The sequence below is a fragment of the Miniopterus natalensis genome, chromosome 16 (genome assembly GCF_054644295.1).
Source record: "Miniopterus natalensis isolate mMinNat1 chromosome 16, mMinNat1.hap1, whole genome shotgun sequence".
In the NCBI taxonomy this organism is placed as follows: Eukaryota; Metazoa; Chordata; class Mammalia; order Chiroptera; family Miniopteridae; genus Miniopterus; species Miniopterus natalensis.
In genome coordinates, this window is record NC_142096.1 from 19514219 (window position 1) to 19540688 (window position 26470).

At 39.6% G+C, this 26470-nt stretch overlaps 1 protein-coding gene across 2 annotated transcripts; it reads left to right on the plus strand.

The window, feature by feature from the left end:
- Nucleotides 1-5996: 5996 nt before the first annotated feature.
- On the plus strand, nt 5997-25813 carry SDCBP (syndecan binding protein). Of its 2 annotated transcripts, none has more exons than XM_087825389.1 (9): nt 5997-6025; nt 11532-11597; nt 13769-13847; nt 14865-14974; nt 19117-19275; nt 21094-21269; nt 22621-22792; nt 23467-23558; nt 24654-25813. In XM_087825389.1, exons 2-9 carry the CDS (start codon nt 11547-11549, stop codon nt 24706-24708), a joined length of 894 nt encoding a protein of 297 aa, XP_087681515.1. In that variant the 5' UTR covers nt 5997-6025; nt 11532-11546; the 3' UTR covers nt 24709-25813. The 2 variants fall into 2 exon arrangements, with proteins under 2 accessions (XP_087681515.1, XP_087681514.1); XM_087825388.1 differs by having other exon boundaries at nt 5999-6025; nt 19114-19275.
- The last annotated feature ends 657 nt before the right edge of the window (nt 25814-26470 follow it).

The window sequence follows — 26470 nt, forward strand, 5'->3', positions numbered from 1 at the left end:
TGCAACTAAACTATGATCATAATTTGGGCCTAAACTAATAATATGTTGATCTTATTATGCCTGTATACGTATTATTCAAAGATTAATCATGCTTGGTCTTTCGGGTTACAAGCCTCCGGTCTTGAAGCTTTCTAGGCCACCCACCCCAGCCAGGGACCACCTCGTTAGCATAACCTATCACTCCTGAAACGCCAAGGCGTTTTTAAGCTCTGATCCAGGAACCAGGAACCAAGACTAAATATATATGTTTACATCATGTGCTGTGTTATTGGCCTTTGACAAATACGTAATGTCACGTGTCTACTGTTAGGGTTTTGGGCCAGTGACATGGGCTATGAAAGATTTCACAACTAAAAGAATAGGCGCAGAAAGAAAGTTTATTTTTACTTTCCCGGAGAAGGGCCAATGCATTGTTAATCAATACAAGGGCAAGAAACAAAAGAGCCAGCCTGCTTTTAAGCACTTGGTTGCTAGGTGACAAGGAAGGGAGGGGTTTTGGTTGTCTTGAAGTTAGCAGATAGCAGGGAGGTTGTATTGAATAGTTACACTTTGTTTGCTTTCCAGGAGATGTCCTAGGGAGGTGTCCTAACAGTATTTTTCCCCAAGTCTATAAAACATGCTTAGAGCAAAAGCTAAGAAGAGTTTAAAAGAGGCTTGCCTGAAGGGGAGGGGGAAGGAAATTTCCTACCAACTAGAGACTCCCTGGTGTGAACTATCCCCGAGTTGTAAAAACAGCAGGGAGGAGAGAGATGCAAGAATGTAGCCTTGAGAGTAGTTTACCTGGTCTTGCAGTTTGAATAGCAAGGCTGTTCGAATTAGAGGAGCCAACAACCTTGGGGTTTAATTACCAAGAAAGAGAAAGACTTTTTTCTGTCCATACATCTGCCATTATAACATCATATGGAATAGCTTCATCATCCTAAAAAAAGTCCCCACGCTTCATTTAGTTATTCTTTGCGTGCTCCTCAAATCCCTGGCGACCACTGATCTTTTTACTGCCGTTAACATTTTACTTTTTCCAGGGTGTTACACTGTTAAAATCATAGAGTATGTAGCCTTTTTAGACTGGCTTATTTCACATAGCAATATGCGGGTAAAGTTCCTCTATGTCCTTGCATGGCTTGATAGCTCATTTCCTTTTGTTGCTAAATAATACTCTATTGTATGGATGTACCACAATCTCTTTATCCATTTACCTATCAAAAGATATCAGGCTTGCTACTCGTTTTGGGTAATTATGAATAGAGCTGCCATAAATATTTATGTACAAGGTTCTGTGTGGACATAACTTTAAATAATTTGAGCTAATATCCATGAGCATGATAACTGGTTCATGTGGTAAAACTATGTTGAGTTTTGTAAGAACTTTCAAATTGTCTTTAAAAAAGTTGCTCTACTATTTTGCATTCCCACCAGCAATGAATGAGAGTTCCTGTTGCCCCACAAAACCTTGTTGGCATTTGGTGTTGTCAGTGTTTTGGAATTTAACCATTCTGATAGGTGTGTATCTTATTGTTTTAATTTGCTTTTGAGACTTTTTTCACACACTTATTTGTCATCTGTGTATCTTTTTTGGTGAGATGTCTTCAGATCTTTTGCCCAGTTTTAAACTGAGTTGTTTTCTTATTGTTGAGGTTTAGTTGTTCTTTGAATAGTTTGGATAAAAGGTTTTTATCAGATATGTATTTTGCAAATACTTTCTCCTAGTTTGGGGCATGTCTTTTCATATTCTAAGCAACATCTTTTGCTGAGCAGAAATTTTAAATTTTAATGAAGTCTAACTTGTCAAATTTTTCTTTCACTGTTTTTGGTGTTATATCTAAAACTTATGACCAAACCAAAGGTCATGTAGATTTTATCCTATGCTATCTTCCAGAAGATTTATAGTTTTGCATTTTAAATTTAGGTCTATGATCCATTTCAAGTTAATTTTTATTAAAGATATAAGGTGTGTGTCTAGATTTTTTTTTTCCATGTAGAAGTCCAGTTGTTCCAGCACCATTTATTGAAAAGACTATCCTTTGTCTATTGAACGCCTTTGCTCCTTTTTCAAAGATATGCTGAATGTACTGCGTGTCTATTTCTGGGCTCACTCATCTACCTGTCTACTCTTTTGCCGAATCCACATTGTCTTGATTACTGTAGTTTTATAGTAAATTTTGATGTTGGCCACTGTCAGACCTGTGACTTGGTTCCTACTTTGATATTGTATGGGCTTTTCTGGGGCTCTTGTCTTTTCATATAAACTTTAGATCAGTTTGTTGATATAAAAAAAAATAACTTTCTAGAATTTTGTTGACAGTATTACAGATGTCTTCCATTTTCTCTGTCTTTGCCCCCCTCCACCCAACTCCCGCCCCACCCCAGGCCTTCCCCACACTATTGTCTTTGTCCATTGGTTATGCAAAAATGCATATATGTTCTTTGGTTAATCTCTTCCCATCCCCTCCCCTCCTCCCCATTAAGGTCTGTTATTCTATTCCATGCATCCATACCTCTGGACCTATTTTGTTCATCAGTTTATTTTGTTCATTAGATTTCACATATATGTGAGGTCATGTGATATTTGTCGTTCTTTGGCTTATTTTGCTTAGCATAATAGTCTCCAGGTGCATCTAGGCTGTCTCAGAGGGTAAGAGCTCCTTTTTTACAGCTGCATAGTATTCCATTGTGTCAATGCACCACAGCCTTTTTATCCACTCATCTACTGATGGGCAGATCTTAGCTACTGCAAATAAAGCTGCTATGAGTCTTTAATTTCACATCCCAATGGTTTGTGGCTGGTATACAGAAAAACAATAGGTTTATGTGTATTAAGCTTGTATACGGAAACCTTGCTATAATTGCTTATTAGCTTTAGGGTGTTTTTTTGTTTTTTGTCAATTCTTTGGGATGGTGTACATAATCATTTCACCTGTGAACAAAAACTTCATTTCCTCCTTCCCAATCTATTGCGTGATTATTTTTAAATGTCTATATTACTGGCTAGAGCTGCTAGACCATAAACTCTCTGAGGGCAAAATTTTCACCTTACAGTCATCTCTTTTCAGCTCAGTTTTTTATTAGTTTTACCACAGGTTAAATTATTATAGTGCTAAATAACTGAGCTAGCAGTAAAATGCTTCTAAGTTAATGCTATTTTATCTTCTATGTGACTCCACGGTAACTTTGACAAACAGATGTCGGGGAGCTCGCTGGGAGGCAACACAGCTCCAGCAGCGAAGGTGTCGGGGACACGCTGGGCTGTCCAACCTTCTGGGAGGTTCAACTCTACAGCTCCAGGCATGGCTGGCTGCGCAGAAAACCAGCGCCCACCCAGAGAAAACTGGCACGCCCTAGGAAGGAGGTTCATCAGTGATAACTGTCGTGCCCTAGGAAGGAGGTTCATCAGTGATAACTGTCGTGCCCTAGGAAGGGGGCTCATCAGTGATAACTGTCGTGCCCTAGGAAGGGGGTTCATCAGTGATAACTGGCACGCCCTAGGAAGGAGGTTCATCAGTGATTAACTGTCGTGCCCTAGGAAGGAGGTTCATCAGTGATTAACTGTCGTGCCCTAGGAAGGAGGTTCATCAGTGATTAACTGTCGTGCCCTAGGAAGGAGGTTCATCAGTGATTAACTGTCGTGCCCTAGGAAGGAGGTTCATCAGTGATTAACTGTCGTGCCCTAGGAAGGAGGTTCATCAGTGATAACTGTCGTGCCCTAGGAAGGGGGTTCATCAGTGATAACTGGCACGCCCTAGGAAGGGGATTCATCAGTGATAACTGTCGTGCCCTAGGAAGGGGGCTCATCAGTGATAACTGTCGTGCCCTAGGAAGCGGGCTCATCAGTGGTAACTGTCGTGCCCTAGGAAGCGGGCTCATCAGTGGTAACTGTCGTGCCCTAGGAAGGGGGCTCATCAGTGGTAACTGTCGTGCCCTAGGAAGGGGGCTCATCAGTGGTAACTGTCGTGCCCTAGGAAGGGGGCTCATCAGTGGTAACTGTCGTGCCCTAGGAAGGGGGCTCATCAGTGATAGCTGTCGTGCCCTAGGAAGGGGGCTCATCAGTGATAGCTGTCGTGCCCTAGGAAGGGGGCTCATCAGTGATAGCTGTCGTGCCCTAGGAAGGGGGCTCATCAGTGATAGCTGTCGTGCCCTAGGAAGGGGGCTCATCAGTGATAGCTGTCGTGCCCTAGGAAGGGGGCTCATCAGTGGTAACTGTCGTGCCCTAGGAAGGGGGCTCATCAGTGGTAACTGTCGTGCCCTAGGAAGGGGGCTCATCAGTGGTAACTGTCGTGCCCTAGGAAGGGGGCTCATCAGTGGTAACTGTCGTGCCCTAGGAAGGGGGCTCATCAGTGGTAACTGTCGTGCCCTAGGAAGGGGGCTCATCAGTGGTAACTGTCGTGCCCTAGGAAGGGGGCTCATCAGTGATAACTGTCGTGCCCTAGGAAGGGGGCTCATCAGTGGTAACTGTCGTGCCCTAGGAAGGGGGCTCATCAGTGGTAACTGTCGTGCCCTAGGAAGGGGGCTCATCAGTGGTAACTGTCGTGCCCTAGGAAGGGGGCTCATCAGTGGTAACTGTCGTGCCCTAGGAAGGGGGCTCATCAGTGGTAACTGTCGTGCCCTAGGAAGGGGGCTCATCAGTGGTAACTGTCGTGCCCTAGGAAGGGGGCTCATCAGTGGTAACTGTCGTGCCCTAGGAAGGGGGTTCATCAGTGATAACTGTCGTGCCCTAGGAAGGGGGCTCATCAGTGGTAACTGTCGTGCCCTAGGAAGGGGGCTCATCAGTGGTAACTGTCGTGCCCTAGGAAGGGGGCTCATCAGTGGTAACTGTCGTGCCCTAGGAAGGGGGCTCATCAGTGGTAACTGTCGTGCCCTAGGAAGGGGGCTCATCAGTGGTAACTGTCGTGCCCTAGGAAGGGGGCTCATCAGTGGTAACTGTCGTGCCCTAGGAAGGGGGCTCATCAGTGGTAACTGTCGTGCCCTAGGAAGGGGGCTCATCAGTGGTAACTGTCGTGCCCTAGGAAGGGGGCTCATCAGTGGTAACTGTCGTGCCCTAGGAAGGGGGCTCATCAGTGATAACTGTCGTGCCCTAGGAAGGGGGCTCATGAACGCGTGGAGCGCGGGTAACTGCCTGCCGTTATGTTGGAAACGCACCGCCCTTCCCGCGGCCCGAGGGACCACCCGCCGCGTGGGTCTGCTCTTCACTCCCTACAAAGAGCCGTCCTGGGGGTGCGGGTAATTCCCCGCGGCGCCGCTGGAGGGCCCTGCTTGGCCCGGGGGTGTTCCCATGAAAGCTCTTCTGCATTTTAATAGGACTCTGTGCCAGTTCTTTGGAATCAATCCTGACTTTAGACTTTTGGGGCTCCCCCCAACAATAGCTAACTTAAGTAAGCTGTGCCTCAGTTTCTTCGTACGCTCGCGCAGACGTATCTCTGCCATATAAGTTGATGTTAAGGACCAAATACTATGCAAATCAAGGTCTTAGGGCAGGGCCCGAACACAGCCCCCAGGAAACAGTTTCTAGCTTCTGCTGGGACACAGCTGCTCGGTTCGCGCACCGCTGCACACAGCCTCGCACGGCCAAGGCGCAGAGAGAGAGAGGTTACAGCACCGAGAGGCCGGGGCAGCGGGGGAGCGGGGGCTGGGAGCTGCGGGGAGGGCCGCGGCATCTCCGGGACAGGGGCTCGGGCGCCTTCTGTGCGGGCCGCCGCGGGACGCAGGGGGCGCCGAGCTTAGGCCGCGCAGCGGGGAGCACGCGGCCCCGCGCCGGGGTACCCCCGGTACGCGCAGGGTGGAGAAGGCGGCGAGCACGAGCTCCTCAGTCCCGGCGGCGGCGGGAGCAGCCCCTGCGAACGGCCCCGCTCGCTCCTGCCGCCCGGCTACCCGTTGCCACGGAGACGGGTCACCTGACCGCGCGCCGCGCGCCTGCGCGGGCGGAAGGCGGGGGCGGCGCTCGGGGGCGCGGCGCGCTCGTCCGCTCGGGTTTGGGAAGTCGGTGCTGGTGACCGGAGGCGGTGACGGCGGCCAGCGGTCCCCGGAGGCCCAGGTGAGCAGCCCCGGCGGGGAGAGAGGGGCGCTCACGCCGCGTCCCGCGCGTGGGGACCCCGGGCCACCTAGCGGAGAGCGGGTCACTTCGCGGAGAGCCTCTCGTCGCGACGGTTCTCGGAAGGTGGCGGCGCGGCGCCCTCTCCTCAGCGGGCTCCGCGCCCTCTGTGCGCCCAGCTGGCCGGGGGTAAAGTTTGCCTGAGCCGCGCGCTCTGCCGGCCCGCGACCCCGCTGGTTCCGGGCCCGGGCCCCCGAGGCGGGGGGCGGGAGGTGGGGCCGGGGGGGGCGCGAGCCCCGCCGCCGCCCTGGGACCCTCTCATTCCGGGTCTTCGCGACCCTTTTTGTTCCTCTGGGCCGAGAGGGAGCCGCCGGCTCGGGGTCTCGCCGAGCTCCGCGTTCCCCGGGGCTGTCCTGCGTCGCCTTCCTTCCTCCGAGCTAATCGGGGCGGCGGGGCCTCGCCGGCCCGAGGGTGTTTGTTGGGGGGGCGACGCCTTGGCTTTCGGGGCGGGCGGGGGCGGCGGCCTCGGCGCGGGCTCCGGGAGAAGTTGCAGGAAAGGGCGGAGCGTTTCCCGCAGGGCGTGTCCAGAAGGAGTCATCCCCCGAGACCTCATGACTCAGCTCGCGTTTCAGGATTTCCTGGTGATATTGGGAAAGCGAAGGCATGTGCACGTCAAGTGTTCCTTTTCGCTGAGTGGGATTATTTAATCATCAATCTTCGAATGTGTGCCACTGGTTTTTTGAAAGGAATTTCTAGGTTTCCCCCGTCTGTGTATGTTAAATGCATACACAATGACTGTTGTTTTCCATTATGTAAGTCCGTTGCTTGGAAAGTATATTTGGTGTATCAAACTTAGTATTTACTTGCTTCAAAGAAAAAACATTTGATTAAAAAGGAAAATGACACTGAAAAACAGCTGTAGCCTGTTAGCTTTATCTCAGATATATATGTAATTTAAAATCAAATTTGTCCAGTCTTTAGTTTTTCTGTTTACAGCTGTGGATAAACAGTAAAATGTTTTCTGTTTTAATTTGATGGTCTCTTTTACCAGCTTAGTCTTGTAAATTTTTGTGCTTTAAAAGGTACGTAAATAGGATAGATTAAAAGATCTGTGCCACAGAATAAAAATAAGGAAGTGGAATGCCTTTTGAAAGGCCCAGGAAATAGTAACTGCATTAATCTAAATATAACTTTGGCAACATTAATTTTCAGTTACCTTTGTGCATTTTAAGAAAGGATAGGATCGTGACCAAAAGGGGGAGAATTTCCTAATAGTTGGCATTAGAGGGTACTGTTCAATAAAAAAACCACTTCCTTAAACTGCACATGACTCAACTATTTCCTCCCCCCCCCCCCCCGTGTTTTTGCCAGATTTAGTTACTTTTTAAAGGTAGTATGCCAAGAGTTTCAAAAAAAGGGAGTCCCCCAAAACAACTTTTAAAAATACTTCCTACATCTGGTAATAGTTATATTAGCACTTTTTAATTTCTTTCTCATTGCTGCAAACAATTTTTGTACATTTATTTAGTTTTTGAGGAGGTGAGCGGTAACATGACTCAAAATTTAAGCAATAAAAAAGGTATATAATATAGTCTCCCTTCTAGGTTCTCCAGCCAACCATACTCCCGTTCTGTAGCAGCCAACCATTTTATGTTTCTTAAGTATACATCCAGGGATATTTTGTATCTGTACAAACATATAAATATATTTCCACCTCTTTTCTTCCCTTTTTTTTTTTTTTATAATACATGTAATATAAAGACCATCATAACCATTTTTAAGTGTACAGTTCAGTGGTATTAAATACTTTGACACTGCAACCATCATCACCACCACCACCCATCCCTAGAACTTTTTTCACCTTGTAAAATTGAAGCTCTGTACCCACGAAACAGTAACTTCCCATTCATTCTCTCCTCCTCCAGCCCCTGGCAACCGCCATTCTACTTTGTGTCTTTATGATTTTGACTAGGTACCTCATATAAATGAAATTATATAGTAGTTGTCTTTTTGTGATTGGCTTCTTTTACTTAGTGTAATGTCCTCAAGGTTCATCCATGTTGTAGCATGTTGCAGAATTTCCTTCCATTTTAAGGTTGAATAATATTTTATTGTATGAATATGCCACATTTTGCTTAGCCATTCATCCTTCCATGGACACTCGGGTTGCTTATATGTGTGAGCAGTTGTGAATAATGCTGCTATGAACATAGGTATAGAAATAATCTCTTCAGACCCAGATTTCATTTCTTTCGGGTATAAGCCCAGAAGTAGAATTGCTGGATCATATGGTATTTCTGTTTTTAATTTTTTGAGGAACTGTCATATTGTTTTCTACAGGGGCTATATAAGTTTACAGTCCCACCAACAGTACAAGGGTTCTAATTCCTCTACATTCTCACCAACTCTCTTTTTTTTTTTGATAGTAGCCATTGGGTGTGAGGTGGTATCTCCTACTTTTGATTGTATTTCCATAATGATTGGTGATGTTGAGTATCTTCATGCGCTTTTTGGCCATTTCTGTATCTTCTTGGGAGAAATGTCCATTCAAATTCTTGGCCAATTTTTGTTGTTGTTGAGTTTTAGGAGTTCTCTAAATATCCTGGATGTTAATCCTGTATCATATATGATTTGCAAATATTTTCTCCCATTCTGTGGGTTGCCATTTTACTCTGTTCATAGTGCCTTTTGCTGCACAAAATTAAAAAATTTTTATGAAGTACAGTATATATGTCTACTTTTTCTTTTATTATCTATGATTTTGGTGTCATATCCAATAAATCATTGCCAAATCCAACATTGTGAATCTTTTGTCTTATATTATCTTCTAAGAGTTTTATTGTTTTAGGTCTTACATTTAGGTTTTTGTTGCATTTTGAGTTAATTTCTTTATATGGTGTTAGGTAAGGGTCCACCTTTATTGTTTTGCAAATATATGTGCAATTTTCCCAGCATCATTTGTTGAAAAGACTGTCTTTTTCTCATTGAATGGTCTTGACGCCTTTATCAGAAATCAGTTTATCATATATCTGAAGCTTATCTCTAGACTCTCTAGTCTCTTCCATTGGTCTTTGTGTCTTTATTGCCAATACCATACTGTTTTGATTACTGTAGTTTTATAGTACATATTGAAATCAGGAAGTGTGAGTCCTCCAGTGTTCTTTTTTTGAAAAAAAGTCATAAATATTTTGATAGGGATTGCATTGAATCTGTAGGTCATTTTGGATAGTATTGACATTTTAACAATATTAAGCCTTAATTAATGAACATGGGATGTGCTTCCATTTATTTATATCATCTTTAATTTTTTTCAGCATTGCTTTGTAGATTTCATTGTGCAGTTCTTTCACCTCTTTGAATAAATTAATTGCTGAGTATTTTATTTTTTGATGCTATTGTAAATGGAATTGTTTTTGCAATTTCCTTTTTAGATTGCTTGTTGTTTATGTATAGAAATGCAACTGATTTTTATGCATTGACTGTATCCAGCGGAATCTGTTTATTCTAACAGCTGTGTGTGTTTTGTGTGTGTAGTCTAGGGTTTTCTATACCCTAAACATATAAGATCATTATCACCTGTAAACAGATAATTTTACTTCTTTTCCAATTATTTCTCTTTTTAATTTCTTGCCTAATTGCTGTGGCTAGAACTCTGTTGAATGGAAGTGGTGAAAGTATGCCTCCTTGCCTTGTTCCTGATCTTAGAAGAAAAGTATTTAGTCTTTTACCATTGAGTATCTTTCCTGTGGATTTTTCATGTGTGGTTTTTATTACATGGAAGTAGTTTCCCTCTATTTCTATTTTGTTGAGTGTTTTTATTATAAAAGATTGTTGAGTTTTATTAAATGCTGTTTCTGCATCAGTTGAAATGATCATGTGATTTCTCCCCCTTTTGTTGATGTAACATTACTTTGATCAATTTTCATGTGTTGAACCATCCTGCTCTTCCAGCAATAATCATACTTGCTAAAGGTTTATATAGTTGTATACTCCTTTTAACATGCTGTCGAATTCTGTTTGCTAGTATTTTGTTAAGGATTTTTGCATCAATGTTCCTGAGAGATTTTGGTTTGTAGTAGTCTTTTTTACAGTATCTCTGTTCTAGCCTTGCTATCAGGGTGATGCTGTCTTCATAGAGCGAGTTAGGACATGTTCCCACCTCTTCATTTTTTAGTAAAATTTTGAGAAGGGTTGATATTAATCCTTTTTTAATGTTTAGTAGAACTCACCAGTGAAGCCGTCAGGTTCAGGACTTTTCTTTGTTGGGAGATTTTGATACTGATTCCATGTTTTTACTAGTTATAGGTCTATTCAGATTTTCTATTTCTTTTTCATTCAGTCTTGGTAAGTTTTGTGTTTTTAGAAATTTGTCCATTTTGTCTAGGTTATGAAATTTTTTGGCATATAGTTGTTCATAGTACTCTCTAACAAGCCTTTTTATTTCTTAGGGTCCATGTAACTTTACCACTTTCATTTCTGATTTTAGTGTTTTGAGTTTTCTCTTTTTACTTCTTAGTCTGTCTAGCTAAAGGTTTGTCAGTTTTGTTGATCTTGTCAAAGAACCAACTTTGGTTTCGTTAGTTTTCTCTGTTTTTTTCAATTTTCTATTTCATTTTTCTTTGTTCTAATCTTGATTATTTTCTTAGGCGAGCTTTGGGTTTGGTTGGTACTCTTTTTTCTAGTTTCTTAAGTTCCCCCTTCCTTTTAACACAAATGTTAGCATATTTTATGGTACACTTCTCTAAATATGCTTGTTTTCCCAGTTAATGGTAACATATTGAATCCCTTTCAATATTAGTGTGTATAGAACTTCCTGCTCTATTTCTTGTGTTCTGCTCTTACAGTTGGTGCTTCAGTGAATAAACTTTTACGTATGTCACTTTTTATGTGCAAATATATTTGTAGATTAAAAGAACTGAAGTGGTATTGTTGGATTGGAGGGTATCTGCATTTGTAATTTTGGTAGATACTGCAATGTCAGTCTATGGAAATTGTACTAGTTTACACTTCCATGAATAATGTGTGCGTGTTTCTCAAAGCCTTATTATCAGATAGTGTTGTCAAACTTTGGATTTTTCCAGGCTAATAGGTGTGAAATAGAATATTTTAGATAAGAAATGATTTTTCTTAGAGTAGGCTTTATATGGCCATATTTCTCAGTGGCTTATCATCAGAATCTCCGTGGATATTTATTAAAAAGAAGAGTTCCACTGTTCTTCCATGAAATGTGTGTCAGCCTGGGAATTATTTTTAGTGCCCAGGTAATTCTGGCCTGATGATTAGCCATGTTTGAGAAACATCGCTTTGGAAGACTGTTTAGGACTTTTATCAAAGTGTATATGTTCTTTGACACCATAAATGAACCATCCGAATGCTTATTAATTTTCAATACACTAGAAAACACGGTCATGCCTATTTACCATTGGGGTCCAATGAACATTTGAAAAAATATTTTAGGCCATTTTATGAAATTTGAATTATATAAATTTTTGTTTGTTTTTTTCTTTAGAAAAATCCTGCAAAAATGTCTCTGTACCCATCTCTCGAGGATCTGAAGGTAGACAAAGTAATTCAGGTATGTTTAAGTTGTTTTAAGTACTTTTCCTCCCTTATACTATGTCGTACATTTTAGAGAGGAAGGGAGGGAGGAGAGACAGAAACATCAATGATGAGAGAGTCATTGATCGGCTGCCTCCTGCACGGCCCCTACTGGGGATCAAGCCCTCAACCCAGGCTTGTGCCCTGACTGAGAATCGAACCATGATCTCCTGGATCCTAGGTTGATGCTCAACTGCTGAGCCATGCTGGCCAGGCTGTTTGTTCACTGAGAATTAATGGGCATGGGATATACTCAATGATAGCTAGATTTTATGACAGGTTTAAATATAGCATATGTATAAGTTGATAAAATACACTCCAACTTTTTGATGTCCTAGTTTTGCTTAAAATTAGAATGTTCTTTTGGATCTTCAGCTTTGACCAGTCATTGAAATAATTCTTTGTCTTCTTTTTGAAGTTAAAAATGGTAGAAACAGTGAACTATACATGCTGCTTATAGAAGAGTAGTGGTGAGAAAGCACAAGGAAAGCATAGTGCTTTATTTCCTTTTAGATATAAGCAGCAGACATTTCACATGCTCGTGCTCTAAATAACTGTTAGAGATTACAGTATTTCTCATCTCATTAAGTCAAAACTTTTTGTAGTCCTTCAAGTAAGTATTAGCTCTAGAGACATGTTTCTGCTTAAGAAAGTTTTGGGTTGCGACCAAGTCTTGCTATTTTGTAAATTTTTATTATGCTTTTAACTGGTGATAACTTAATAGTTTTTAGTGATTCCATTTTGATTCCAGTTTACTTTCAATTTGATCTCTTATAAACTTAGAATTTTTTCATCTGCTGTGTATTCTTTTAATTTGACAAGGTAAATCAAACTCCTTGTACCTTTTATTTCTAAAATCTTTTTAATGTGATGAAATTCTGAGTTGTTTGATATTTCAAAGCTGCTTATCTAACGATCATTTTATTTGCAGCCTTGACCTCAATTTACTGTACTCAAAATTTACCTCTTAATAATTAGTTAATGAGCATAAAAGGTTTATTTCAAACTATGAGAAGTCTTAAGCAACATTAAGAATACAAGTATTTTTAGGCAAACTGTTGGCCTTTTTAGGGTGAAAAGACCTTGGCAATAATATTAACAAATATGTGGCTGGAATTATTAACCTTGTAGTAATGTAGTTAAATATGGGGGAGAGATCAGTGAACACATTTTTCATCATAGGTCCACTATGGATATTAAAATATGGTTTGTCAAATCTCTGAAATCTATTATTAGCTGCCAAGGCTTTGATGCCTCACTGTTTTAAGTGGCCTGCTCAGTCATCTTAAATGTTCTATTACTTCTTTCTTCATTATTTTGTCAGTATTTTTCTCATGTGGTTTTTATTTCCATAAAGTTCATCTGAACAAACACATTTTCTGTTTGAAAAGTCTTTATCTGAGATATTTAGCCTTCAAGAATAACAAGCCATTAATGACATCAGAGCATTAAGTGATAAGGATTTGCAGATGGATCTGAAAGAATGACTAATTTCTATTTTCATCAATAGTATATACCTTGTAAAAGTGATTTTGGCAAGTTTAACAGTTATAAATTATCATTTTTTTATGTCAGGGATAAAGTATGCATTTTGCATACTTTGTAATATTTTTGTATTTATATAGCGTAGCCACTTCTTATTGCTAAAATGAAGATAAAATTTATTTCAGTAGGAAATGCCAAAATGGCAAAATAAATATTAGCAACGTAAATATTTAAATATGTAGGTGTTTTTCTGATATGACTTATATGAATATGGTTGAGCTTTTTTTGTTAGGCAAAGAAAATATTTTTAGACTATTAAAAGAATAATAAAAACGTAAAATGGGTAGTCATGCATTTTAATACATTTTGAAAATATTACTTCATTAATTTGCAGCAGCACTATGAAATATTGGTTATAAAACGTGGTATGATGCTTAGTTAGGTTTTATGTGATAGTGTTAAATATTTAGAATACAAAAAATATTTTTGATTTACAGATTTTCTTTGAAAAATATATTGCTGAAATGTTTGAAATTAAACTTCCTTGAGTACAACTTCATTGTTTTAGTTTCTTTGTGGAAATACCGAATTAAAATGATAAATTATATAAGAATTTTAAGTACATATATAGTAGTATTGTTAGAATTTTCTTTTCTTTTTCAGGCTCAAAGTGCCTTTTCTGCAAACCCTGCCAACCCGGCAATTTTGTCTGAAGCATCTGCTCCCATCTCTCAAGATGGAAGTAAGTTTATACTTTCGGTTCATTCTCCTTGAACAGAAATCTTTAAGCCTTCTTTTGATGAAATAAGGAATCCAAGATTTAAAAAGTTTTATTCAGCATAAAATTGGTGGTTAAAGCTCTAGTAGTAAGAAGAAAAAAATGGTTATTTCAAAGCCTAAACCTTTAATCAAGAAAGTGAACTATGATTATGAAGATTGTTTTATGGCTTAATGAAATTAAGTTAATTAAATTTTAGCCCTCATAAGTTACTAACTTAAGACCGATTCATTTATGTGAACTGTGCCCATACTGCCGCTCTTGAACTTCCTGAACTGTCTTCTATCTGGGGGGAGAAGAGGGAGGGCAGTGAAATTTCCACCTGCCTCCCTTTGGGGGACTTTACTAAGTGCTAGAATCTCTGCCTAGTTTCCATATTCTCCTCCTTGGTCCCCTTTCCAAGTTCTTGGGGATTCAGGAGAGAGCCCCTAAATATGACAAGATACAAAAGGAGTGTTCAGTAGGTTTTTGTGGCCCCTCATAATATTTATAACATTGCTTTGAGAAAATCCATTTTATTAAGTCACAAATAAATCATGTAAAAAGCAGCTTTTGGAAATAGTTCCTTACTCTACTAAGTTAAATGCTGTTAACATTTAAATACACCGTTTCCAAGATTTTATTGGAATGGGGTTAACATTCTCAAAATGGTATGACACTAAATAAATTTACAAGCTTTGTTGTTGTTTTTAATTGAAGAATCATTTCATAGCCATGTTTATTAAGGAGTTATAAAGTAGCTGTCTTGACAATAGACATTTTGCTCAGTTCTATATTGGAGAATCAGTGGTTCACAGAATTGCTAATCAAATCAGTTTAAGAAAAAGGAAAGATAAGACAATTTATTTGGAAAAATTATTTCTACGCTTATGAATTTGAAGAAGCCCGAGATTATTACTGTAAGTAGGAAGCCCATTATAACAACAGTTTTCATTTTGAATATTCTGCCAATGTTCTTATTCATTCATTTATTTATATTAGATCTCTATCCTAAATTGTATCCGGAGCTTTCTCAATATATGGGCTTGAGTTTAAATGGAGAAGAAATACATGCAAATATGGCCATGGTCCCTGGAGCACCAACTCAGGGGGTATGTATAGAGTAATTCATTTTGAATTATATAAAATCATATAAGCTCTCCTCTTTGTGGTTAACTCACAGATTTGTAACTTTAGCATCGACCTCTCTTGGAAATTTTAGACTGCCTTCTGAATATTACTTCTAAGTAGTTCATTTCCTTTGTGTTCTTAGCACTTTTCTAATTTATTAGGAGTTAAAAATTCAGATGCCTTAACTAGTTCATTCTCTTTTGTCTTTGCATTTAGTCAGTTACTAAGATCTAGTGATTCTGTTTCATCGTGTTTCTTGTATTCATTTTATCCATTCCAGTCCTATATAACTATTCAAAGTTTCTATACTTCTAACCTGGGTTGTCACAGTAGTCTCTTTCATTCCCTCTAGCAGCCTTTTACAGCAAACAGTACTAAACTGCTGCTTGAGTAATCATTACAAAGTACTGGCTGTCATATCTTCTTTTCCTCATAATTTTTTAGTGTTTTGAGATCTAATGTTCCTTGTAATTAGACGCCAAATTCTAGATTTAAATATATTGTATCTTAGTGTTTTATTAAGGTCATTGCTTTAAGACCACAGCACTTTATAGCACTGAAATTATGGTTAAATACTTCACGAAGACAAGGTCTGTGTCTATCTTGTTGCCATAACCCCAGTAGTAAATAAAGTACCTGGTACTTATTTATTTACCAAATATTTATTGAAAACTTGCTTATATCAGGGTTCATTTGGGAAAACAAATCAGTAGGTAGCTTAACAACGATAATTTAATAAGTTAGACAGGTTGAAGAATCGAGAAAAGCGAAAGTGGAATACAACTGTAATTGCAGAAAGTCACTCCTCCTCCTAGGATTGGAGTAACCTAGGGAAGAGGTTGCAGTTAGCAGAACCTAGAAGCTTGGGGAGAGAAGAGCTCCAGGGAGCTGGGGGCCACAGACCTTGGAAGAGGGCACACCATTGGCAGTGCTGGTATTTCTGAGGGGTTGCAGTGAGGTTGGTTCTGGGAGTGTCAGCAAGTTCTGGAAAGTGGAATTAACTGTTGTCACTAGGCAATGCCAATAGGAACCAGAAGCAAACAAGAAAGAGCAAGACACTTGTCCCTCCTCCAGCCTTCCAGTCTCCCTCTAGTGCTTCCTGGTGGATGCCAACCTGAAACCCACTGACAAAGGAAAATGTAATTTGCACAGTTCAACCCCCAGCATCACCAAGTAGAGTCTAGAGGGTGGGTTTGGAGCTCACGGGGACAGTATTATTACCTGGCACTGCCTACTCCTTTGACCACTCATTATATCCCTACACTTCTACAAATATTCTAATTTCACGTGACAGCAATAACAACTTTATAATTTCCCCTTAAAAGATGGAGTTCTCCATAAAATTGAGGTTCAGCAAACATTTTCTCCTAAGGGAGCCATAGTAAATATTTTAGGTTTTGCTAGGTTACACATGACTTCTGTTGCATATTCTTGTTTTCTTTGTTTGCACACTTTTAGAAACATAAAAGTCATTTTTAACTCAGAGTGTACAAAATTAAGCCAGTTACCTCTGCTAAAGTGAGGTTACTCTTACCTTTTCCCCAAAATAGCACAATACTCGTTATCATGGCCATCTCAGGGCAGTGTTCCATGGTGTCAAGAACTGTGCGGTGTTAATTACCACTCTTAAGGATTCACATTCCTGGCTGAATATTTTTAACCTAATCATAAAATCATAAAGTTAACCACTACCAACAATTCAGGTATTTAAGTAAAAGGGAGGAATGAAAAGATTAATTGCTACATCTACAGACAATTAATAGATACAGCAGAGAAGATAATCTAGCTGCTATGATTCTTATTTTGGTAACTGGTCAGGAGGCCATAGTAGTCAATATTAAGACTCCCCTTTTCTCCTATACATTCTTCATTCTTCACTTGTTTAGCACTTCAGCTGGCCTTTTTTTTAATACTGAGTGGGATGACCTAAACCTTTATCTTTGAAGTGACTGAACCAAGGCTCTTTAGTGCCCTACGTTTCGTTTCTTCCGATTTATAGTTGGGGATGTCTGTTAACTCTTCCCACTAGTGAATCTCACATTCTAAACAAACAAACCAGTACTTAGGACACACTGAAGAAGAGTAAGCAAGTAAGTGCCAGGAGCATATCTGAGTATGGCAAGCATGTACCTTCTCTCTGAAAGGTTGACATTTGAGCAGAATGCTGAGTGAAATGGAGTGAGGTATGTGAGTGTCTGGTGGAGAACATTCCATAGTGTGTAGATAGAGAACTTGAAGGCCATCAGGCAGAAATGAACTTGGTAGACCTGAGAGACAAGGCCTGTTTGATAGGCATAGGAAACAAGGCAAAATGCGGCAGGAGATGGCATTGCAAGGTGGTCAGGGCAGTAGCAGTCTTTGACCTTCTGGACCAGGGGTGAGGAATGTCCAGCCTGTGGGCCATATAAGGCCCGTGAAATCATTTGGCCCTGCCAAGACAACCGCAGGTGAGACTGAAAATGCAATAAACCTAGCAGCTTTTTTCATAGCAGCAATAATTTTGTATGGTCCGTGACTGATGTTATAAATGTCCAAATAGCCCTTAACAGAAAAAAGGTTCCCCACCTGTTCTAGATCATGATAAGGGACTGTGATCTGAGTTGTGGGAGTGGTATAATCTGATTTTTAAAAAAGATTTCTGTGCTTGCTTTGTGGAGAATGCACAGTAAGTAGAAGGACAAGAGTGGAAGCAGAGAGGTTATCTAGAAGGTTCTTGGAGTAGCCCTCACCAGATAGGTGGTTGCTTACAGGGAATGGAAGAAGGGGCAGAGGTAGTATGTGTTCGTCATAATGGTCATGGTAAGTAGGAATACATTTAGGTAATTAAAAATACTTGCTGGAAAAAAATATTTTTTAAAAGTAAAACCCACTCCAAAGTCCCCTTTTTCCCACTATATTCTACCTGAACTAAAGAATCCATTTGCCTCTGATTTTTCTTTTTTTTTTCAAGTATATCTTTATTGATTTCAGAGAGAGGAAAGGAGAGGGAGACACAGAGATAGAAACATCAGTGATGAGAGAGTCATTGATCGAGCCCACAACCCGGGCATGTGCCCTGACTGGGAATCGAACCCCAATCGCCTGGATCCTAGGTCGATACTCAACCACTGAGCCACGCCTGGCCGGGCTGAAGTTTTTCTTTTTCTATCCCATTACCTGATTTTCCAGTGTCATAGCTGAATATTTGTAATTCTTCATAAGTGATGTCTTCTGGCATTGTTCTGATTCCTAGTATAGTTGTGTGTAATGTGCATGACTCCTGTTAGACTCTCAGTTCTAGAATATGGTGTTATATGACCATGAATTCCGAACAAAAAATTGCAACCTGTGGTGTATGTGTAGCTGAGGTTCCTCCTTCCCTATGATTGCCGTTTTGACCATCCCAGTTCTTAGGCAGATCAGAGCTTTTTATGAAAGATTCCATTTGAGCCTTGGTAAGCTCTTCCCTCGCTGTCTTTTTGGTTTAGGAAAGGGTCCACTTAAAATAAGAAACCAGTTTTGGTCAAGAAAACTTGAAAACAATGAGAAACTTGAAGTATGGTACCTGGCACAGGTCCCTGCTATTCTAGGGCAGTCCGATTTGTGTCTGCAATTAGCTAATCCATAGATGTTTATCGAAGGGGATGAGAAATAATATTTGGTGTGCGGCACTTACGTAACATGCACTTTTTTTCTAATCCTCACAGTGGCACTGTGAGATAAGGAGGTTGCCCTTTTATAGAAACTCTTAAAGGGTAAAGAGATTGGGGAAGATCAAACTATATAAAAGACCCCTCTGGAAAATGTTGCATATGTTTCAAAAGTGTGATATAGCCTTTAAGTTCAAGGATCATTCATTTGAGTTGAAAGCAAGCCACAGTACACATGAAACAAATGGCAGTGAATTTAGAAGGCAGCAAGCAGGCAGAGAGGAAGTCATTGAATCTATTGGAGGTGATAAATGTGGGAATAAGTTACCTGACCAGGGTCATTTTTACATTAATCAAACCATCCGAAGGAAGTAATTTCAGGATTACTTTTTTGGGAAACCACAACTGAGTGTATTCAAGTTATTCATCATTTTCTTTTTTCTCACGGAGAATGTTTGTAAGTATTGACACATTCTGTATCTTTTTGTCAGCAGTTGGTAGCAAGACCTTCCAGCATGAACTATATGGTGGCTCCTGTAACTGGTAATGATGTTGGAATTCGTAGAGCAGAAATTAAGCAAGGGATTCGTGAAGTCATTTTGTGTAAGGATCAAGATGGAAAAATTGGACTCAGGCTTAAATCAGTAGATAATGTAAGTATTTTTAATATTTATTTGAATTTGTCTAAATAGTTTATAGGATATTAAGTGATCAGTGTTAGAATAATTTAAACTGAAATGCTTTAATAAACTGTAATGGTGTTTCTGTAATTGAGAATACTTTAAATCTGCTAACTTGAATTTTTTCCCCTGGGAGATGCCCTGTTCTGAAGAGCAGAGTTGGGATTCCCAGCGTTACCTTGTGAAGAGCACCCTTTAGTCCTCTCCCTGGAGTACAGCTCACTGGACTGCATGTGTCGGCACGGTTCATACAGATAGAACTCTGGCCCGAAATGGGGCAGCAGATGTGGAAGTTAAAAGACTGCCCAGTGAAAATCAGTGGTCTTATGATGAGTATTTTTAAAACAAAGGATGATCATTTAACTTGTTGTGGTGTTGCAGTTTTGTTATTTCCATCCTTTAATTTGAATTTAATAGGCCATTTTTTGAGCAAAGGTGACTTTCTAATTAGGAAAGCCATTACTTCCAGTCTCCCTTTTACTATACTGAAGAAATTAAACAGGGTTACTCTCTGAAGAAGCATTCGGGATTGTTAAGTACTTGCCAAGTCTTTACTGTGATTTTTGGTTTTAGATATTGCCTTATTGGGTTCCTTTTGAGTACTGGGATCTCAGCTCATTGTGTCCAACCTGTTCACATAGAAAATAATGAGTGTGGTACATTGTGGCAAATGGCTGGGGCTGATCTTGGGAGGAATCTCCAACTGCCTACCCAGGGGGTGAGGGCATCGATGTCTTTGCACACTTGTAGTTTACTCAAGAAACATCAGTGTGCTTTTTTGGGAAGCTCTGACTTTGCTACTCTCCCTTCCTTTTCAGTGAGTAGAGTATTTGCTGCCCCTTGAGCCAAGGTTTCTTCTCCGCTCTTCCCTCTGTCTTAAAGAAACAAGATACTCTTCATAGGCCCCTATCCCTGACTGCAGTTTTCTTTCCAGTGGATTTGCCCACTTGGCCAGTGCTCAGTGGTCAGACCACTTTATAGATGCTGCCTAGTTTTCCTGTACTGCCCTACACTGAAGTCAAGGACACATGACAGAAGTCATGTCTGACCCAGCTTAAGATGATAGAAAGGGTCTAGCCTTGTAGATGCTTTCAGATTTTGTCAGGTTCACTCTTCTGTACTTGTTTATATTTTGTTCACCGTCTGAGCTTGAGTTTATATAAGTAAAAATATCTTAAACATACTTGAGTTTTCTTTATTTCATAGTGGATTCTTTATAAGAACTGGAGCAGTATTGAATGTGCCCACTTTTTTAGGCTTTTAAATAAACTCTACTCTCTTATTTGATTATGCATAATTTAGTTAGTGGGTAAAGGAATCCTTCAGCTCAAAAGGTAGTTATGACCTTAAACTATCATTTTTTTAAACCGTAAAAGAAATCACAAAACTTTTAACACTTCCTTGACTTGCTTTCCTCCTAAATAATCATGTGGCTAATACCTATTTAGTATTGTCAGACTTAAAGAAGCTTGCTTCTATTATAGTAATCCTGCTTTGTTTTCCGTAGTCTTTTTATTTCAAGATAAAGGGGGTGATTAAGGTTGGGCTAATGGGTCATGATTTGAGGTGTAAATTATTACTGAGATCTTAACTTTTTTGCCTTATTTCTTGGGATTCTAGCGCTGATAAAATTTTCAATTTCTTGTTTTGGAGATAATGACACATATACTTACATAATTTTTTTTTTTTAAATAAAAAAAAATTCCTAACCTAAACAGTTGGTTCCTAATTTTCATTTTAAAACTGTATCATAACAATGGTAAATGACCAAAGTATTTTCTTACTCTCTAGGGTATATTTGTTCAGCTAGTCCAGGCAAATTCTCCAGCCTCATTGGTTGGTCTGAGATTCGGGGACCAGGTACTGCAGATCAACGGGGAAAACTGTGCAGGCTGGAGCTCTGATAAAGCACATAAGGTGCTCAAACAGGCTTTTGGAGAGAAGATTACGATGACTATTCGTGACAGGTAAGTTGAGCAAGCAGTTCAAATTTAAGACCAGTTTTCCTTTTTCTTGGGCTTTTCACATTCTGTGAATATAAGTATTTTTGTTGTAGAAAATATTCAAATGTTATTGATGAACCTTAAGAGTCTTAAATTGTGTGGTGCAGATTTTTCGTATAGTTTGGTTTATAGCATTCTTGTTTTGCTTACACTTTTTCAGAGCTTATAGAAACACATTGTCTAAGAAGTTACTTTCCTGTCTTTAATCTGTTTCTCTAGAAAATAGAAAATGTATGTTGGAGAACTAAGCAGCATGTGTCTCTGGCCTCACTTTCCAATTTACTGCTCAGACACTCAGGGCCCCTGCAGAACCCCAAGTATCTATACGTTCTCCAAAACAAATCTGGGTTTTTGGGTGGTTATGAGGCTCTAGTTGTCAAGGTGGGATATTTTACTTAGCCCTTAGTCCATCTGTAACTTAAATATTTAGCACATGAACTATGGGCCTCCATTTATTTTCTTGCCATGCCCCTCACAAGTGTTAAGGGCGGACCTATGTCATGTTGTTAGCTTTGGGGTTTTTCTTCTAAGTTAAACGTCTACTTTTTGTGTTTCTAGTTCTCACACATAGTAGATATTTAGTAAACATTTTGTACATGAATGCCATTTTTGCTTTATATCTAAGGAAAATAGTATCGTGGACCAACAGGAAGATATGACTGTTCTTACTTTTATGAAAAAACAGGTTTATCAGAAAACCCATGTGACATTACAGCAGAATTACAGATAGGTGAGCAAGTATAACTGGCATGGTAGCTTTTGAGAGCAGACAGCTAGCTGCCTTATTCTAATAATTGCATGCCTTCCTTTCTAAAAGGAGCTTTCTAGAAGCCAGTTAAGTCTTGAATACTTACAAGAAGGAAATCTTGATTAGTAATTTAGGCAAACTATAATGCATAAATTAAAAAATATATAGTTGACTCTTACACATGGATGGGTCCACTGATACACGGATTTAGTTACTATTCCGACCCGGGCAGTTCAAACCTGTATTGTACAAGGTTCAATATTTTTGAGCTGCTGTTGGGAATCTGTAAGTGAGGGTGGCCGACTATAGTTAAGTTTATGCAGAGTCAAAAGTTCTATGCAGATTTTCAACTGAATGGGCGTCAGTGCTCCTAACCCCTCGCATTGTTAAGGGTCAACTATAATCTGTTATGCTAAGATGTTCTGTGAATGTGCCATATCACAGCCATACTTAGTTGCTCTTCTTAGAAACACTGAGTTTATTATAACAAAGCATCCAGTACGGCAGAACAGAATTCCATTAAAATGTTTGCCATGCAGTTTTTAATCGAACCCATTATGTTTACAGGCCCTTTGAACGCACAATTACTATGCATAAGGATAGTACTGGACATGTTGGTTTTATCTTTAAAAATGGAAAAATAACATCCATAGTAAAAGACAGTTCTGCAGCCAGAAATGGTCTTCTCACAGAACATAACATCTGTGAAATTAATGGACAGAATGTCATTGGATTGAAGGTAAGGAACAGAACTTGTCTTGTTCTGCTGGTTTTATTTTAGCAGATGTCTTTTTCATTTGTCTATTTAGGTGGTGCTGTTTTCATATTGACCTCCAGAATATAGAAACATGGGGGGAGATATGTGATTTGGGACCTGGGGCTCTCCTATGCTCTGTGCTAGCTGTACTCAGGCCAAAGGAATTATCCGGAATTATTGTTCCTTTAACAACAGGGCTGGACTAGATGATCTCTGAAGTATCTTGAACTAGAATTCTGTGGAGACATAGCCACTGAAGATTTTGATGGCATTTTGAATGAATGTCCAACTTTTTTCAGTCTGGTTTGTAGGACACAAGTAATAGTTTCTGTTCATATTATTAGTCTTTATAGTTTTTTTCCTTCCACAAATTCCTAAGTAGGGCTATTTTAACGTCTAAAGGTTTTCATTATGACCTGCTTATTTATTTCACAAACTTTGGTTAACTCAAGTTTACTTAGCAATTTTGTTATCGCCTGTAAAATTGTGATTCTACAGAATTAAACTTAAGGAAAACTAGAAAAAAATTGTAATTACCAAGGGCCAGGATTTGAGAGATATTAGCAAAACATAAGAGGACATACATTTCTTTAACAACGTAATTTTATTTTTATTGAATAAAACATCTGTGGAATAAATTTATGTGTTTTCAATAGGACTCTCAAATTGCAGACATATTGTCAACATCTGGGACTGTAGTTACTATTACAATCATGCCTGCTTTTATCTTTGAACACATTATTAAACGGTAAGTGGACAGTTCTTTGACTTGATGCTTATGGTTGTGTGTCGTAATATGAGCACTGTGCTTTCTCTTAATTCCCAAACTTTTGGTTCTTTACCTAAGGGATGACATTGGTATTTATCTAAAAACTTGGAGTAAATTGTTTAAATCAGAGGAATTGTTTGGTAAGGATGACCCCTCACAACTTCCCAAGTATGGAATAAAATTCACCATACACTTCCCGAAGTTTTGATACTTCCTAGTAGGAAAAGGTTATATGAGCAGAGGTGGGTAGGCTTTCACTTCAGCTTCCAATTTTCAGTAAGATGGACTGCAGTTGCATGCTGCCTATAGTTCTGCTCAGTGGAAATCTCAGGGTGGTCCATGATGGCAAATTCTTGCCTACTGGATGTTAGGAGTCACAGTTTTTATTCTCTCGAGTATCTCAGGAGGCAGGTAGGTGTGTGGGAGGGTGGTGTGTGGAGGTGTGTGGGGGGGTGAGGACTGGAAAGCTGAGAAGGGAGACTAGGAAAGGGGCTGCAAGGGTTATCTTCCCTGGACCTTTTAAAATCCTGGCTCTAGCAGCTGTTTTTGCCAAGCCAACTTAGAATCCTTTTTTCAGAATCTGTTTTGCATGTGGAAATAAGATTCAAAAGATTCAGAAACATAACACACCTGTAATGAAATTTTTGTTAGTTTCAGCTTCTGGGTAGAAAGCAGCTAGCTACTCTTTGGCTATGAAAAAAGGAGTTACTGTCAGGACTAATGGTTCTACAGTTCTCTATTCTTAAATGAGTGATAGGCGTCCCTCCCCCAATTTCCCTCCCAGTTCATAACAGCATTCTCATTTTCTTTTAAAAACCACCAGCCTTCATATACAAAGACTTACTTGTATCTTATCTAACTTTTACCAAGATACAGATAGCCTTTCACACTGGATATTTGCAAAACAAGTAGGTTACGTGAGACCCTTAGAACTCATTGAAAAGATGTTTCTCCCCCTCCCCTCCATCCCACTTGATGCTAACGGGTGCTAAGTTTGAATTGGATCAGCATAGCATTTTTGGGGAAAAAAAAACACCCAAACTTCAGTATTTAATAAAAGTGACTCTCTTGTAGGATGGCACCAAGCATTGTGAAAAGCCTGATGGACCACACCATTCCTGAGGTTTAAATCATGACACAATGGAAACTTGGCTGAACTTCTCCAGTTTACTTCTTTGGCAACTTCACTTATATTATGCACAGGAAGCTTTCTAGGAGCCAGAGAGCATATGCTGCATGAGGTCCTTCCTATCTCACAGTATGGCTGGGAATCTTAACTGTTGGATCTGATACCTTGTTCAGACTTCAGAATAGTTGTAGCCTTATCCTGGTTTTACAGATGTGAAACTTGCAAAAGATTTACTGACTTTCATTGATTAGTTTCTCTACTGGAAACCTGATGCTTTTACAAGCCATTATGATTAGAATGACTGATACAGGCTTAGGTTTGTGTTAGAACCAGTCACCTTTATCCTAGAAATCAAGTAGTGCTGTTCATATTACTTTAGTTCTATGGTATATATGCATTTTTATTGTTACCATAGTACATTTAGAATGATTGCTTTTGATAGTTTTTTTCTCTCTGTAGTGTGTGTGTGTGCAAAATACCAATTTAAATAACACTGGTTTCATTCCATGTAATAAGCATTATACAGTGTATGTAGGTTGAAAGAGATTGTATTATCATTAAATTTAACTACCTTCACTTAATATGCTTGAACTGCTGCCTTAGCTATGTTAAGCATCTAGAATAAAAGCCAAAATATAACTATTGCTGCCTTTCTAACACTCATAATGCAGTTCTGTGTTAAACTGAAATGTACATTATCCCAGATCTAGTTAATTGGTACATCCTGAGCTGTAGCATAGCTGCTTAGTTGCATTTGAGATTTTCTAGTAATTGTGTAATGGAAACTTCTCAAAGTTACTGGTATCCTTTTCTGATAGATGAATTACTATATATTTAATGTAAAAATTGTTATACTAAGTAGGATAAACTTTTGACTTCTTTTTTTCATTTATAGATTAAGTGGGATAAAGCTGATTTTGACATTTTACTCAACATTATGTAACCTAACTACTTTGGAATGGTCTTACAATGTTTACCTGGTAATTTGTTCTATTTCCTGACTCCTCCCTGCAAACAAAATGGCATTGACACTTTATCCTGATTTTTTTTTTTTCTTTTTTGGTTTATGCCTATTCCAATTAAATATGTATAAAGTTAAAATTTAGTCAGACTGTCTATTATTGCATCATTTGGAAACTGTCCATGGCTTTCACCAAACTAGTGCATGACCTAGAAAACAGACATGTGAGATTCACCTGAGGTCTGTGGGAGAGTCATCTTCGCAGCAGCTGACATCCAGGGTCCTGAGAAAAGCCCCCTGGGTTAGGAGAGCAGGAGTATCAGGAAAGGTGATTCCAGCTGTGAACCTGATGGACAGGTCTGCAACCCTCAGGCTGAACACCAGGAACTCAGTGAGGCTTGATTCTATTCTCCCTAGCGATACCCAAGACCAAATAATGTTTATGACACTTAAAACTGAGTGAAAATTCTATCACCCTGGTCTGGTTCAATTTTTCCCCTATGCCATACTGCCTACAAGATACAACAATATTTTTAAAGAACATAGAAAAATTTAAAATCACATTGTTACTGTGGTTCAGAAAAGAAAACCAGTGTTACTGCTTTACAGCTTACCTTGTTTGAAATTTAGAAAAGCAAACCAACAGTGTTTCCCAGTTTATCTACTTTGCTGTCTGGAGTTGGGTCTGAAGATGGTTCCAAATGTAAGAAGAACATTCACATCACTAAGTATGGTTTTCTAAGAGAATCGATACTTTAAGTTAAAAGGTACTAGTTGCTGTAATAAATCACTTAAATAAGA